Genomic DNA, 14,373 nt, shown 5'->3' with positions numbered 1-14,373 from the left:
AACCATTATGTTTAATTCTTGTCGAATTCATCATGGTGGGCCAACTAACGTGCATTTATTCTCACCTATCATCTTCCACTGGTGCCTCGTCGGTGTACGAGTATACCAATAGCGCGGGCAGGGTAGCCAATCCATTTTCACCCATTAAAAAAAAAAGCATCAAAAACTTGTACAATAAACGGTAGGTTATATATATTGCAGGCAAAACTCTGAACCAGTCAAAAGTATTATTGACTAGCAAAATCAGTCAAAAGTACTTTTGACTGAACAGCTGGTCAAAAGTGGTTTTGACTGAAAATTATTGGTTATTAGTACTTTTGACTGGTTAAGAGTTTTGACTGCAACATATATAAAAAGCCGTGTGCTCGCGACATAGTATAGGCCACTCCTTCTTTTCTCGTGGGTATTGTAAGAAGTGACTAAGGGAACTTAATGATCGAGCGATGAAATGAAATGAAATGAGTTTATTTGCATTAAACAGTTTAAAATTATAACAAGCCACGTGGCATTATTTTGGCACCTGTTTAATTGCCTTAAAAGATGTAGCCATGCAAATATTTTACATTTTATATAAAAAAAAACCGGTAAACAAAATTATAATTCAATTACATTATTTAAATTTTACCTTACATATTAAAAGTCTAGATTATAGTACATTGTGTCATTTATACATATATTTACACATAACAACCAATACAATAAATTTACAAAATAGAAAAATGTCAATAGAAGGGGGTAAAAAATAATTAAAATGTCACGCTTAACACTCAAGATATTTCTTAATACTAACATATAAAAAAGTTTGTCCAAAAGCCATTTACTTAGCTCTTTTTTAAATTTAATCAGAGGCGATACCTGAATGTCGGAAGGTAACCCATTAAATGTTACCAGTGATCTAATGATGACCAGTACTATCCCTTTTAAAACATCTCCAAGGCCTAACTACGGTTACCAACCCGCCTGGCAAGCGTGGAAACTACTAGCAAAACCCCCCAATAGAGGGAGACCTATGTTTAGCTGTGGACAATAAACGGCTGGTATGGTATGATATACAACGATTTATAAAATATCAAAAATTATTTCTAAGTTTCAATTTTTGATTTTCGAATTGAAAAATAATATCTTTGTTTTTTTTTTGCGTTAGTTACTAACATGTTTTTTAATCGTCAACAAATTTCAATGATCATATTTATTTATCAAAAGAACTGACTCGAATATCATTCCAATACTATTTTCATTAGGATTTTAAACTGTGAACCAGTTGTGTTTGCATAGCTGTGTTTCGGTTTGAAGGGTGGGATATGGCGTGAATTTACAGGGTACAGAGGAATAACACCTGAGTCCTCAGGAATGGCAACGCATGGGGGGGTATCATGGGCGAAACAGTATACTCTGTTATGTCAATAGTACTGCTCATATCTATAGTGCGACGGTTACCACTTTCCATCAGGTGAGCTGTCAGCTTGTTTGCCATTCTGAGTTGTATAAAAAAAAGGATATTTTTAATGGTTGCCATTCAGATAATAATCTATTTGTGTACTTGTTCACAGGATCTAGAGATATATGACGCTGTGGTAGACGTCAGATGTTACGAATTAACTGCACTCTTTCTATGTTCCTTGTTCGTGCCGAAGTGTGGACCACTAGGGCATATGGTGCGGCCCTGTAGGAGTTTGTGTCAAGGTAAGACAAGAGATTAATTAAAGCTAGTTACGGTCTAATTTATCTTATGGGCATCCGATGCAATATGGCTGCTTTCATCATAACTGGCTTTCGATTAATTTAATATATTTATACCAATTACCTGACGTTCAAGTTAGAATACTCTATGTTACGTGAAATAATTTGTTATTAGACACATTCTGTATTATATGTTTTGTTATGTTAGTTAGAAACACTATATTATGAGAAACATATCGTGTCATGACAAATAACCTATGTTTTGAGAAACTTTATATGATAAATATCTCGTTTTATGAGAAATAATCTGTTTTGTAAAATATTATATTATGAGAAATATCCCCTATTATGAGAAATAATCTGTTTTGTAAAATATTATATTATGAGAAATATCCCCTATTATGAGAAATAATCTGTTTTGTAAAATATTATATTATGAGAAATATCCCCTATTATGAGAAATAATCTGTTTTGAGAAACACTGTATTATGAGAAACATCCTGTGTCACGAGAAATAGTCTGTTTTGAGAAACACTGTATTATGAGAAACATCCCATGTCAGGAAAAAAAGTCTGTTTCGAGAAACACTGTATTATGAGAAACATCCCATGTCATGAAAAATAGTCTGTTTCGAGAAACACTGTATTATGAGAAACATTCTGTGTCATGAGAAATAGTCTGTATTAAGAAGCAGTATATTATGATAAACATCACGTGTCATGAGAAATAATATGTGTTTTGAAAAACACTATGTTGTAAGAAGCATTTCTATTTAGTGAGATAGATACATATATACCCTGATAGATGATATCCTTTGTTTTTGATAAAAAATATTTATTAATATTCTTCTAATCGCTGGCATGAAAAGACAAATTTGTTTTTTAAACTACCAACATTACCAATGTCTTTAAAAAAAACTAAATTTGTATTTAAAATTGTATTTTTTAATCAAATATAGATATATCTCAGAATTGTTTATGTTTCGTGCAACTTAAAATTTTGTTTTTTTTTTCCATTTATTTGGAAAAACTAACAGTGACAAAATAAAGAATAATACATAATATTAATCAAAGAAAACATTGAGTAAATTTGCCACCAACACCGTTTACCACAGTTTAAATTCAAATATACTCGTAATACATGGAATATATGTTTTACTATCACAAGTTTAGATCATAATAATAAATATATATATTATAAAAAATAATTTAATATTGAGAAAAATATCTTAGAAAGTACCTACTAATAATAATGCGTATGTTTACAATTTCTGTGTAGAAACGATGCGGCGCTGCGGCTTCTTTCTAGAAGTGTTCGGACTGTCGATGCCCGATTATCTTCAGTGTGACATATTCCCAGAATCGACGGACACCGATGTCTGCCTTGGCAACAGGGAGGTCAAAGAGGCGCGTTTCAGGGCCGCCAAACCAGGTAATTCGTTTATGTAAGATATACACTTAGTTAGCAAAAACCTTGTGGAATGAATAAATCGCATTATCATATATTACGTCATTAGATTTTTGTCTGTTACTTTCTATGCGTGGATAGTAGAAGTAGATAACATAATGTGTTACTTTAACTGCCCGCTAACGACATGCTTTTTAACTGTATTGGGTTGACCGGAAGAGATCTCTGTCAGAGATAGGACCACCTTTGCTCACAACATTTATGAATGCATTAACAATGTAATTTACAAGTGCAGTAAAGAACATATATATATAAGTTGGCGTATTAAGATGTACCAAATGTACCAGATTTTAAGTTAGACCTTCAGAAATACAACTGTGAAAATCGCATCCAATTTGGTACTATTGCTTTTGCGTGATACCGGAATAAATATACATACAAAAGTATAGATAGGCGAGATTTTAAAAAAATATTGTTTTGACATTTATTATTAAATCCCTTATTAAATTCTTCTTAAACATCCCCCGTGTGGTCACATAGCTCGAAGAACTGACAACCGATGGGGAAGAAAGGTTCTTGAGTGACGACCGCGTACGGGTAGACACAGTGTAAGACGAAACCCACTAGATGGAGTGACGACCTAAAATGCATTGCAGGGAGTCAGTGGATGCAGGTGGCTCGAGACCGTTCTTTATGGCAGTCTCCCCATAGACTGCCGTGATGTTTACCATAATATAAAGACTATAAATTAATAACTTATACAAGAAACTCTAAAAATATGTATTTAAAACATTAAATTAATAAAGTACTGTTTATTTTTCTAAAATACTGTTTAATACTCTCCTCGGATTTAAATACACTTTATTTCTTGTAAAAAAAGTTGATAACCCTATCGTTATAGTCGTAGAATACTGACGGATCTGACAAATATTTCATATAAAGATCCGTCAGTATTCTACGACTACGACGCTATGAATGTGTAGAATGATAAACTTTGTGTTATAAGCCCAAATGATAAGTTTTCTTTCCTTTTTTATCTTATAATTCGATTTAAGAAATAAGTTTGTTGCCATGCTGGATTTCTTCAAATTACATTCTGTTTACAGATTTGAGTTTTTGTATAATGTCACATTCAGGGTAAATTCTTATAACATACAATTGCAGTTGTACCCGTTTGTATTTTTGTTGTATTCTGTTAAGAGAGACTGACTGACTGAAAACCAGAGCTGTGCAGCTGTACACTTTGCATTGGGACATTCACAGCATCAGCTGAGCCAGTTCCTTTTGCCTATTATGAGACACTTCTTATATAGGTACTTACCAGAGCGAGACTTTGTACAAAAGTCGTTCGCTTGGACACCTCTGTACCATTCGTGTTTCTACCGTGAAGCAATTGTGTTTGCATGACTGTGTTTCGGTTTGAAGGGTGGGATATGGCAGTGAATTTATTGGGTACAGAGGAATAACATCTGAGTCCTCAGGAATGGCAACGCATGGGGGGTATCATGGGCGAAACAGTATACTCTGTTATGTCCATGGTACTGCTCATGTCTATAGGCGACGGTTACTACTTCCCATCAGGTAGGATGTCAGCTTTTTTGCCATTCTAAGTTGCATAAAAAAATCTATATTTTCTGTTGTAACTATGTGTTTTTCTGCTAATAAATACATTCTATTCTGTAGTGACATTCCAGGCATAGTTAGTCTAAATGCGGTATACTTATGGTATTATTACGTACCCATTAAAACGTTTCAAAGCTCAATATCTTTGTTAACTTCACTAACGTTAAGTACTCACTAATAGCTTCTCTCGTTAATTGAGCAAACAAACTAACAATTCGACATTCGATAGACGAAAATTAATTAAACCGCGATCAAACGGTCTTACAAGTGAAAAATAATTTACTATAAGTAGGTACCTATAATAAATTAATTTCATTTATATGTATTGAAATCTAATTCGGTATCATAGAGTATTACCCTCATACATACCAGCTTAGTCTTATTGTCTTGACGAGTAATGAGAATTGTTGACGATACCAAGCTCACAGGCGGTATCGAGCCCTTAAGTCTAAGGCGAGATTTTGCCTCCCTTTGTGTCTTCTACCGCTTGTATAACGGATTTTGTTCTGAGGAATTGTTTGAAATGATGTCCACAGCTACATTTTATCATCGCACCGCTCGCCATCGACAGGGAATTCGTCCTCACACGCTTGAGCCTCAATGGTCACGTACAGTGCGGTTTCAAAGGAATTTCCTCCCGCGAACGTTTAATCTGTAGAATGAGCTCCATGCCGAGGTAATGAATGATAATAGAATGGTAACCCTACTCGCGCTATCGGTATACACCGGCGGGGTACCAGTGAAGGATGATAGGTAAGGATGAAGCAGGTCAGTTAGCCCATCGTGACGAATTCAACAAGAATTGTTCACAATGGTTTCCAGGGGGAATCACGTGGAGGTCGACCTAATAGGGCATATTGCTAGCAATGGAGCTGTCAAACTCCATTGCTAATAATCCCTTTTATTATAATATATATGTAATTAGTAACAAACCGAAACATTCAAATGATTAATATTTTTTTTATTAAAAAAATAATAGATTTTTGATTAAAAGATCTACGCGGACGGAGCCGCGAGATATGGCTTATCTAAACTAAAATAAAGAAGAAAAACTAGACTGTTCATTTGCTCTTTTGTAATGGATAATCTCAGACACTATTTAACCGATTTTAAAATCCCTATAACCTACAGAAACCTATATTTGTTAATAACATAGGCTATAATTAATGTAATAAAAGTTTACCTACCTGAAGCGAAGCCTGGATGGGTCGCTAGTATATTATAATCACTGTGAAATATCTTCTATAAAGATGTTATCAATTTTGACAACAAATAATGGATCCTAATGAATGTTTGTGTTAATGCACTTTACATTTTAATTAATTAATCTCTAATTAATTGTACTAAGAACATTAATTTAGTAATACATTAATATTTGAATGCATTCAATTATTTCATTCGACTTCTATCACCAGAGGGAGACTTTGTACAATAGTCGATAGCTTAGGTACCTCTGTCCCATTCGTGTTTCAACCGTGAAGCAGTTGTGTTTGCATGGCTGTGTTTCGGTTTGAAGGGTGGGATATGGCGTGAATTTACCGGGTACAGAGGAATAACACCTGAGGCCTCAGGAATGGCAACGCATGGGGGGTATCATGGGCGAAACAGTATACTACGTTATGTCCATGGTACTGTTCATGTCTATAGGCGACGGTTACCACTTTCCATCAGGTGAACCGTCAGCCATTTGCCATTCTAAGTTGTATAAAAAAAAATCTCGTTAACATGCAAGGTGTAAGTCGGTGAATTAGTTGAGAATAATTTACTTGCAACCTTCATCTCGCTCGTAACAACTTTCAATACAGTTCATTAACTGTAAGATTTGACTGTTAATTAGCTATGCTCACTGTAAACCTAATTATTTGTGCATCAACGTATACAAGTATTCATTTCAAATATTTATTAGCACTATAGTAAGTAAATTGAGGTATTTGTTAGTCCTTAGTTAGTGATTTGTGTGAATATACATAAGTACGTGAAGCTGTGTAGCGGTATACAATTTATATTACGCACCGCATAATTGAAGTGAGAAGTAATTGTGAAATGAACTGATAGATTTATAGTAGAGTCGTTTTCTGTGACTCTGTTCGAGTGATTTAGTATTTAAAGTGTGTTCAAGAAATGTATTTTTCATATCGAAAGTTTAGTTTGAAAACAGATACTAGATGGCGTTGTTAACAAAAGTCGCTGTTAAGGTTTTCCTGTATTTTGTTTGACCTGCCCTTAGAGAGAATTAATAAAGAGATCCTAACATTTTTACTGCATTGTAGTTGTGTCATTCAATACCATTGGTAGCAGATTTTTAACTCACGGTACCTAGTTATTCAAAGTGTGTATGAGTTAATTTAGTTACCAATGTACAAAATTTTATTGAAATCTGTTCAGTCATTTAAACATAATTGAGTAACAAATAGCGCATGGGGGGTATCATGGGCGAAACAGTATACTCTGTTATGTCCATGGTACTGCTTATATCTATAGGCGACGATTACCACTTTCCATCAGGTGGGCCGTCAGCTTGTTTGCCATTCTAAGTTGTATAAAAAAAAAAAAAAAAAAACCATCATTATCATGTCAGCCATTATCTGCTCACTACTGAACATAAGCCTCCCCCATAGACTGTCATAAGGACGGGTCCATTCCTTATGGCTGTTTACCATTGGAAGGATTTTGCTGGTAGTTGCCACGCTTGGCAGGCGGTGTGGCAACCGCAGTTAGGTTTTGGTAGCATTGTATGAGGGACGCTGCTGTCCATCCCTCGATCATTATGTTCCCTTAGTCGCCTCTTACGACAACCACAGGAAAGGAAGAGGCGGCCCATTTTATGGCGGGACCACACGGCCATATTATATATTAATTGTGAATATAAAATAAAGCTTGTATAAACGAACAAACAAACTGCATTGGCGAGTTCACCCTTTTTTGCATAATGGTGGTAATTTCCATCATAACATTGAATGCTCAAAAATTATATAAAAGACCAAGTTCACTTTAAGTTGATCGTGTATGGATACCTTTTTAATGTCCATTGCAAAAAAAAAAAGAACAGCTGGCAATTTTTTTTTTTACAATTTTTCCCTTAATTTTGAACATGAATTATATCGCCTTGATTTATTTCACCAAAAAAAAAAAAAAACCTTCCAATGAAGGGTTAACATGGCGCGTGGTTTTATTTCGAGTTATCCTTCTATTTCTCATAAACTTATATATTAATCGCCTCTTACAATATCCTGGCTATGAGATATAAATTAAGGTGTTGACAAGTTGTAATTTTACTTCATTACCACATTCAATCACCAGCATACTTTAACTAAGTACTATCTTCACCAGTATGCCCCACTGGATTCCAATGCGACATAAAACGCTGCATCCCACACGACTGGCGCTGCGACGGGCACGTGGACTGCGCAGACCGATCTGACGAACTCAACTGTCGCGTCTGCAAACGGACAGGCGATGTGCACTGCGGAAACCAGCGGTGCATCTCGCAGTCACATATGTGCGATGGCAAGATGGACTGCCCCTGGGGACAAGATGAGAGGAATTGTTGTAAGTTTTATATTTATATTTTAACTTTACACAGTCACGTCACATTCTAAAGAACTCTTTCCTACCAGTCGTCAAGGGATTTATCATGTAATCATTTTTACAATGGATGATAATGGAATGGTAACCCCGCACCAATGATAATCCCTCACTGGCGATGCACCGATGAGAGATGACAAGTGAAATTGTAAAGGCAAGACAATTAGCCCATTGTGATGAATGGCACCGCATGGACCTGACAGGATATATTGCTTGCAAATGGGACTGGTAGTTCGGATTACTAATAATACCTTCCCCTATGTAATCGTTTAGGATTTGACAAAAGCTCCCTGGTTACTCCTTGCACTGTGCATATAAGTGTTGGTAGTATTCCTCATCTTGTAAGTTGGGCAATACTCGTAAGTTAATCAACAGGGCCTTACGTAGACACGTAATTAAATGATCCCAAACTTAAAGAGAAATTAGGCTGAGATTTAATGGCATCCCTGGACTGCAACAAGCGTTGCCCAACGGAGCTATGACCACTCATCATTTTGTTTTGACGACCATCATAATGTTTGATGGTGGACACGTTGTTTTGCTTAATTGAGTTCCAATTTCAATTCCGAACCAATTAAGGAACTTTTCTAAATTAGTTCAGGTCAGCAATTTTAAGTAGTGCCCCAGATGTCCAATGCCTAGCTCCGTACAACACAGGATATCTTAGTTTAAGAACTAGGCAATTTTTGTGTTTGTGTGGCACTTTAATATTATAATTTTTTCATATACATTTCATAACAGTGAGACTGAGTGAAGCAAACGGTGACGTGGGCAGAGGCGAACTACAGGTATATCGCGCCGCCAACCAGTCCTGGTTCTCAGCGTGCATCACGACCCTGGACGACAACACGGCTTCCAAGCTGTGCGCCATGCTTGGTTACTCGTGAGTTTTGAACACTCTTTGTTGGTGCTAATGTCTTACGATAGAACATTTACTGTTTTTGAATCATTTTACAATGTAATTTTGAACGGTAAAGACTCAAAGGAGTGCTATCGTAAATGACTAATAGCTCATCTATCGTAATTTATTAGAATAAGTATATTAAAATTTAAATACAAAAGGAACTTTGCAGAAAAGTTAATTGCGCGTACTTCTATTCGACTCATGTCTCTGCCATTAAGCAGTTTTGTTTGAATAACTGTATTTTAGTTTGAAGAACCCTTATCGAACCAAATATGACAATTAAATTATAGGAAACGGAGTCATAACACTTTAGTCATCAGAACTAGCAACACATAAGCTTTTGTGTTGCCAATTTCGAGGGCTAAGGTATCTATAGCGCTCACATATGATGTCCATGGTTCGGTTCATATGTACTCGTATAGCATAGGCGACAGTCACCATTTTCCATCTGGTGGACCGTTTGCTTATTTGCCATTTCAAATCCTTGTTCCTACTAATATTATAAATGTGAAAGTGAATTTGTTTGTAACTTTTAGCGCCTTAACAACTTAATCAGTCACTATAAAATCTGATATACTCATACTATATGCGATGGAGAGGAATATAGGCTACCCTTTATCCTGGTCAGTGAATATATTTTGATCACGTGGACGTAGTAGCGGGTAAAAACTAGAAAATAGTATAAAAGTTACATACGTTCATACATTACGTTCGTGTTTTAATACTGAAATGTTATTAACAGGTGGGTGAATAGAAGCACGCCAGTAACGGTCCCAGGCTACCCGGGCTCCAGGGCTGGACGTATGCATATGCATAGCGTGGCGCAGACGTTTCGTGCCTTCCAGCTCAACGAGGGCGGTCTGCTGAAGGAACTCAAGGAATGTCGACAGGATACCACCAAGGTCCACCTAGTGTGTCAGAATTATGGTGAGTAATTTGCTATATTATATCTATTTTAAAATTAATGTGGAAAGATCCCAAAGAGCTCTTCTAAATGTGGCCTACTCTAAACCACGTATTTATCTCACTGACAAACTTTATCAAGAGTGTGATTTATCAGTCAGTAAGAAGGATTTATATACTATATGTAACTTTAAAAAGACACAAAAGTGTAGGACTAGACTTTTCTTATTTATTAAAACGTAGGAAAAACATAACTCTGATGGAAAATAACGCTAGGACAAGTTTTGCTATGCGACAATATAGTAAACAATCAACACATTTATACAAGTTATTAAATAGTAAATTAAATATCTATAACCTAAACAAATTTGATTGTAAAGGTGTAATTACTAAATGGTTAAAAACTTTAAATTACCACGAAACAGAAGAACTCTTCAAATATAAAAAATATCGATAAGTTACTTTTTAATAAAAATCTTAACAAAACAGATTTGCGCAGAACTACACAACACTAATACAACATACACACTACATAACAACTGTTACATGTTCGCGCACGTACACGCACACATGCACTCACACGCACGCACACATACACATGTGTAATTGCGAAAACAACAATATGGCAACACTATCGCAAGGAAAATAGTAGCTTTAATTGTTGCAAAATTAATATAGAACAAATATTCATTTAATTTTATGTACCTATATAAAATCGATTCAGATTTGGCGAACTTATCGCATAATATACGCAAAAAAAGACGAATTTAAAATCCCTTTCTTTTAAAAGACACTTAAAAATAATTTTATTAAATGTAGTCATATCCTATAACTGTCTATGATTTTATCCCTTTTTCTATAAAAAAATAAATAAAAAAAATGTCCGTACAAGTAATAAAAAGCCAGACAATAAACCGTTTGGTAAATAAAAATAGAGACATTCTCTGTTTATGATCATCGCGTCCCGAGGGGACCGGTTTGGTATATGTAACAACAGGCACGACTATCTCAGTGTCTGTTCTCCCGGGCTAGATACTAGGCAATATAAGATACTGGTACAGAGTAAGGAGTCACACTAGCAATACAAGTTACGACATTACTCTGTGCACAAAATATCATGGTGAGGTTATTTTTTTTTTTTATACAACCATCTGATGTAGAGTAGTAACCGTCGCCTATAGATATGAGCAGTATCATGGACATAACAGAGTATACCGTTTCGCCCATGACACCCCCCATGCGTTGCCATTTCTGAGGACTCAGATGTTATTCCTCTGTACCCTATAAATTCACGCCAATTTACATTATTTTACGTTTATGGATATTGTACATATCTATTTAATAAATTAACTACTTTCCTTCCTAATATTATAAATTAGCGACTCGCCTTCGACTCGACTTCGCACGGGTGCATACTACATTACATCACATTAGAAACTTCTAAAATTATCAGTGTTTCTCTACTATATCATACATATAAGCCTTCCTTTTTTTATCTATTAAAATAAAACGTTACACGAAAAAAGAGAGAGTTAGTGTGCACGTATCACATCCATACAAAGGTATACTCCAGATATAGGTTTTAATAAGCCAGTATAAAACTAATGATTAATTCTAATACCAGTGGCTAAATATGATCCTAAGTAGACAATTAGGTGGGTAAGTATTTTTTTTTACAACACAGGGGGCAAACAAGCATGCGGCTCACCTGATGGTAAGTGACTACCTCCGCCCATGATTTATTTATTTATTTAATAAGGTTCACATACAACTTTTACATTTTACATGCAACTTAATAACACAAAAAATAATTTTGCCTAATGTAAAAATCTTTTATACGAGAACACCACGTGCACTATTATAATATTTAATAAATCATTAACAATAACAATAAGATTATCTGAATAATAAGTAGATTAAGAACTTATGTCTAAGATTTTCCGCAATAAGCTATATCTGCTGTTGGTGGGTCCAAAATTGATGTCAATGATCACCCACAACACCAACGGCATTGCAGGTGTGCTGCCGGCCTTTTAAAAAGGAATATGCTCTTTTCTTGAAGGTTATGTAAAGTAACATTTAATTAAATGATATTTTAATTTAATTAACATTTATTGGATATGTACGCTCCTCTAATTTTATATTTCCTAGTACAATATTGTACAATTCATTCGTTTTTGTAGAATCGCAATATTTTTCTTATTCTAGAAATAGACTGCTGTCTCTTATTAAAGCATTTCCGTTGGCCCTTGACGTTTTATTCTCTCTCGTTCTCAATATTTTCTACTGATTATTATTGCTTCATACGATTATCTTATTTTTATTTATTTTTTCTTAATAATGTAACAATAATATCATGAGGAAAATACAATAAATAATTAATGTTTTATATATTTAGGCTCGCTTCTCTTACGATGCATTTTAATGTTTAACGAAATATAGACGGATTTTTATTTATACAACTTAGAATGGTAAACAATCTGACGGCCCGCCTGATGGAAAGTAGTATCTGTTGCCTATAGACATAAGCAGTACCATGCACATAACAGAGTATACTGTTTCGCCCATGATATCCCCTATGCGTTGCCATACCTAAGGACTCAGGTGTTTTTTTTAATGGATGATAATGGAATGGTAACCCCACCCGCGCTATCGGTATACACCAGCGGGGCATCAGTGAAGGATTATAGGTGAGGATGAAGTAGGTCAGTTAGCCCATCGTGACGAATTTAATAAGAATTGTTCACGATGGTTTCCAGGGGGAACCACGTGGAGTTCGACCTAATAAGGCATATTGCTAGCAATGGGGCTTTCAAACTCCATTGCTAACAATCCCTTTCCCGCCGAGGATTTAGGTGTTATTCCTTTGTACCCTATAAATTCATTGCCATACTCCACCCTTTAAACTGAAACACAGCCATGCAATCACAACTGTTTCACGGTAGAAACACGAATAAGACAGAAGTGACCAAGCAAACGCCTTCTGTACAAAGTCTCCCTCTGGTTTGTGGATTGTGTAATACGTTCAACACAATAGACGACAAATGCGTATGACTACCCCATTACGAGTTATAGTCGTGAGCGTATTTATATATTTTTATACTAGCCATCCATCCCAGCGTCGTATGAGTGCGAACTGTACAAATAAATAATACAAACCTTACGTACAAAAATATCTAAATGACAGTTGCCGCATTTTTTTTTTTTTTTTTTTTTACAACACAGGGGGCAAACGAGCATGCGGCTCACCTGATGGTAAGTGACTACCGCCGCCCATGATCACCCACAACACCAGCGGCATTGCAGGTGTGCTGCCGGCCTTTTAAAAAGGAATATACTCTTTTCTTGAAGGTTATGTTGTCGTATCGGTTCGGAAATACTGCTGCTGGAAGTTGATTCCAAAGAATGGTTGTGCGTGGAAGAAAGTGCCTTGAAAAACGCACGGTGGAAGACCGCCACTCGTCCAGATGATTGGGATGAAACTTTAGTTTGTGGCGGGTTGTACGGTGGTGAAAATCAGCAGCAGGTATCAATCCGAACAATTCCTCAGAACACTCCCCATGATAAATTCGGTAGAAGATGCACAGAGATGCAACATCTCTGCGCAGTTTCAATGGGTCAAGTCGGACAGTAAGGCGTTGACTATCGATAATTCGAGCCGCCCGACTTTGAATGCGGTCTAACGGAAGGAGTTGGTACTGTGGCGCTCCTGCCCACAGGTGAGAACAGTATTCCATATGCGGCCTGACTTGGGCTTTATATAATTTCAGGCGGTGTTCTGGCATGAAATATCGTCTCACCCTATTGAGCACTCCTAACTTTTTGGAAGCTATCTTAGCCTTCTCCTCCAGATGACCGCAAAACTGGACGTCGCAAGATATATCAACGCCCAGAATTCCTAGACTTGACTTTTTATCGAGGGAAGTGCCCTGAAAGTGAGGAGATACGACAAACGGCGTCTTTTTTGCGGTAAACGCGCAGACTTGTGTCTTTTTGGGGTTAAATTGGACAAGATTTTGTTCACCCCAGATCGAAACTTGATGGAGTGAAGTTTCGATTTCAGACACAAGTCTATTCCGGCACTCATCGGTATGTGCCCGCGAGATCTTTGCATGACCGGTATATAATGTATCTCCTGTACTGTCGTCCGCATAGCAATGAATATTACTTATCTGTAACATATCATTGATATGCAGAAGAAACAGAGTCGGAGATAGTACACAGCCTTGCGGGACACCAGCATTCAAAGGTTTTAAATCAGAGCATGCACC

At 36.1% G+C, this 14,373-nt stretch overlaps 1 protein-coding gene and 1 long non-coding RNA gene across 4 annotated transcripts in view; one reads left to right on the top strand and one right to left on the bottom strand.

The window, feature by feature from the left end:
* LOC113513874 (atrial natriuretic peptide-converting enzyme) overlaps window positions 1-14,373 on the top strand; it is a 166,826-nt gene that overhangs the window by 124,612 nt on the left and 27,841 nt on the right. Inside the window, exons 8-12 of the mRNA XM_052894243.1 lie at window positions 1,551-1,683; window positions 2,959-3,111; window positions 8,041-8,259; window positions 9,037-9,178; window positions 9,942-10,126. Of these exons, the coding sequence (XP_052750203.1) occupies window positions 1,551-1,683; window positions 2,959-3,111; window positions 8,041-8,259; window positions 9,037-9,178; window positions 9,942-10,126 (832 nt within the window). The remainder of the gene's footprint in view (window positions 1-1,550; window positions 1,684-2,958; window positions 3,112-8,040; window positions 8,260-9,036; window positions 9,179-9,941; window positions 10,127-14,373) is intronic.
* On the bottom strand, window positions 8,093-10,634 carry LOC128200532 (uncharacterized). Of its 3 annotated transcripts, none has more exons than XR_008252759.1 (3): window positions 10,518-10,634; window positions 9,940-10,107; window positions 8,093-8,233 (listed from the first exon to the last, which is right to left on the bottom strand). It is a non-coding gene; the product is annotated as an uncharacterized LOC128200532 (long non-coding RNA). The 3 variants fall into 3 exon arrangements; XR_008252758.1 differs by having other exon boundaries at window positions 8,101-8,233; window positions 9,896-10,107; XR_008252760.1 differs by having other exon boundaries at window positions 8,104-8,233; window positions 9,904-10,107.

The sequence above is a fragment of the Galleria mellonella genome, unplaced genomic scaffold (assembly GCF_026898425.1).
Source record: "Galleria mellonella isolate WM207_F2 unplaced genomic scaffold, CSIRO_AGI_GalMel_v1 utg200, whole genome shotgun sequence".
Lineage (NCBI taxonomy): Eukaryota > Metazoa > Arthropoda > Insecta > Lepidoptera > Pyralidae > Galleria > Galleria mellonella.
This window is presented reverse-complemented; position numbering and strand designations above follow the sequence as displayed.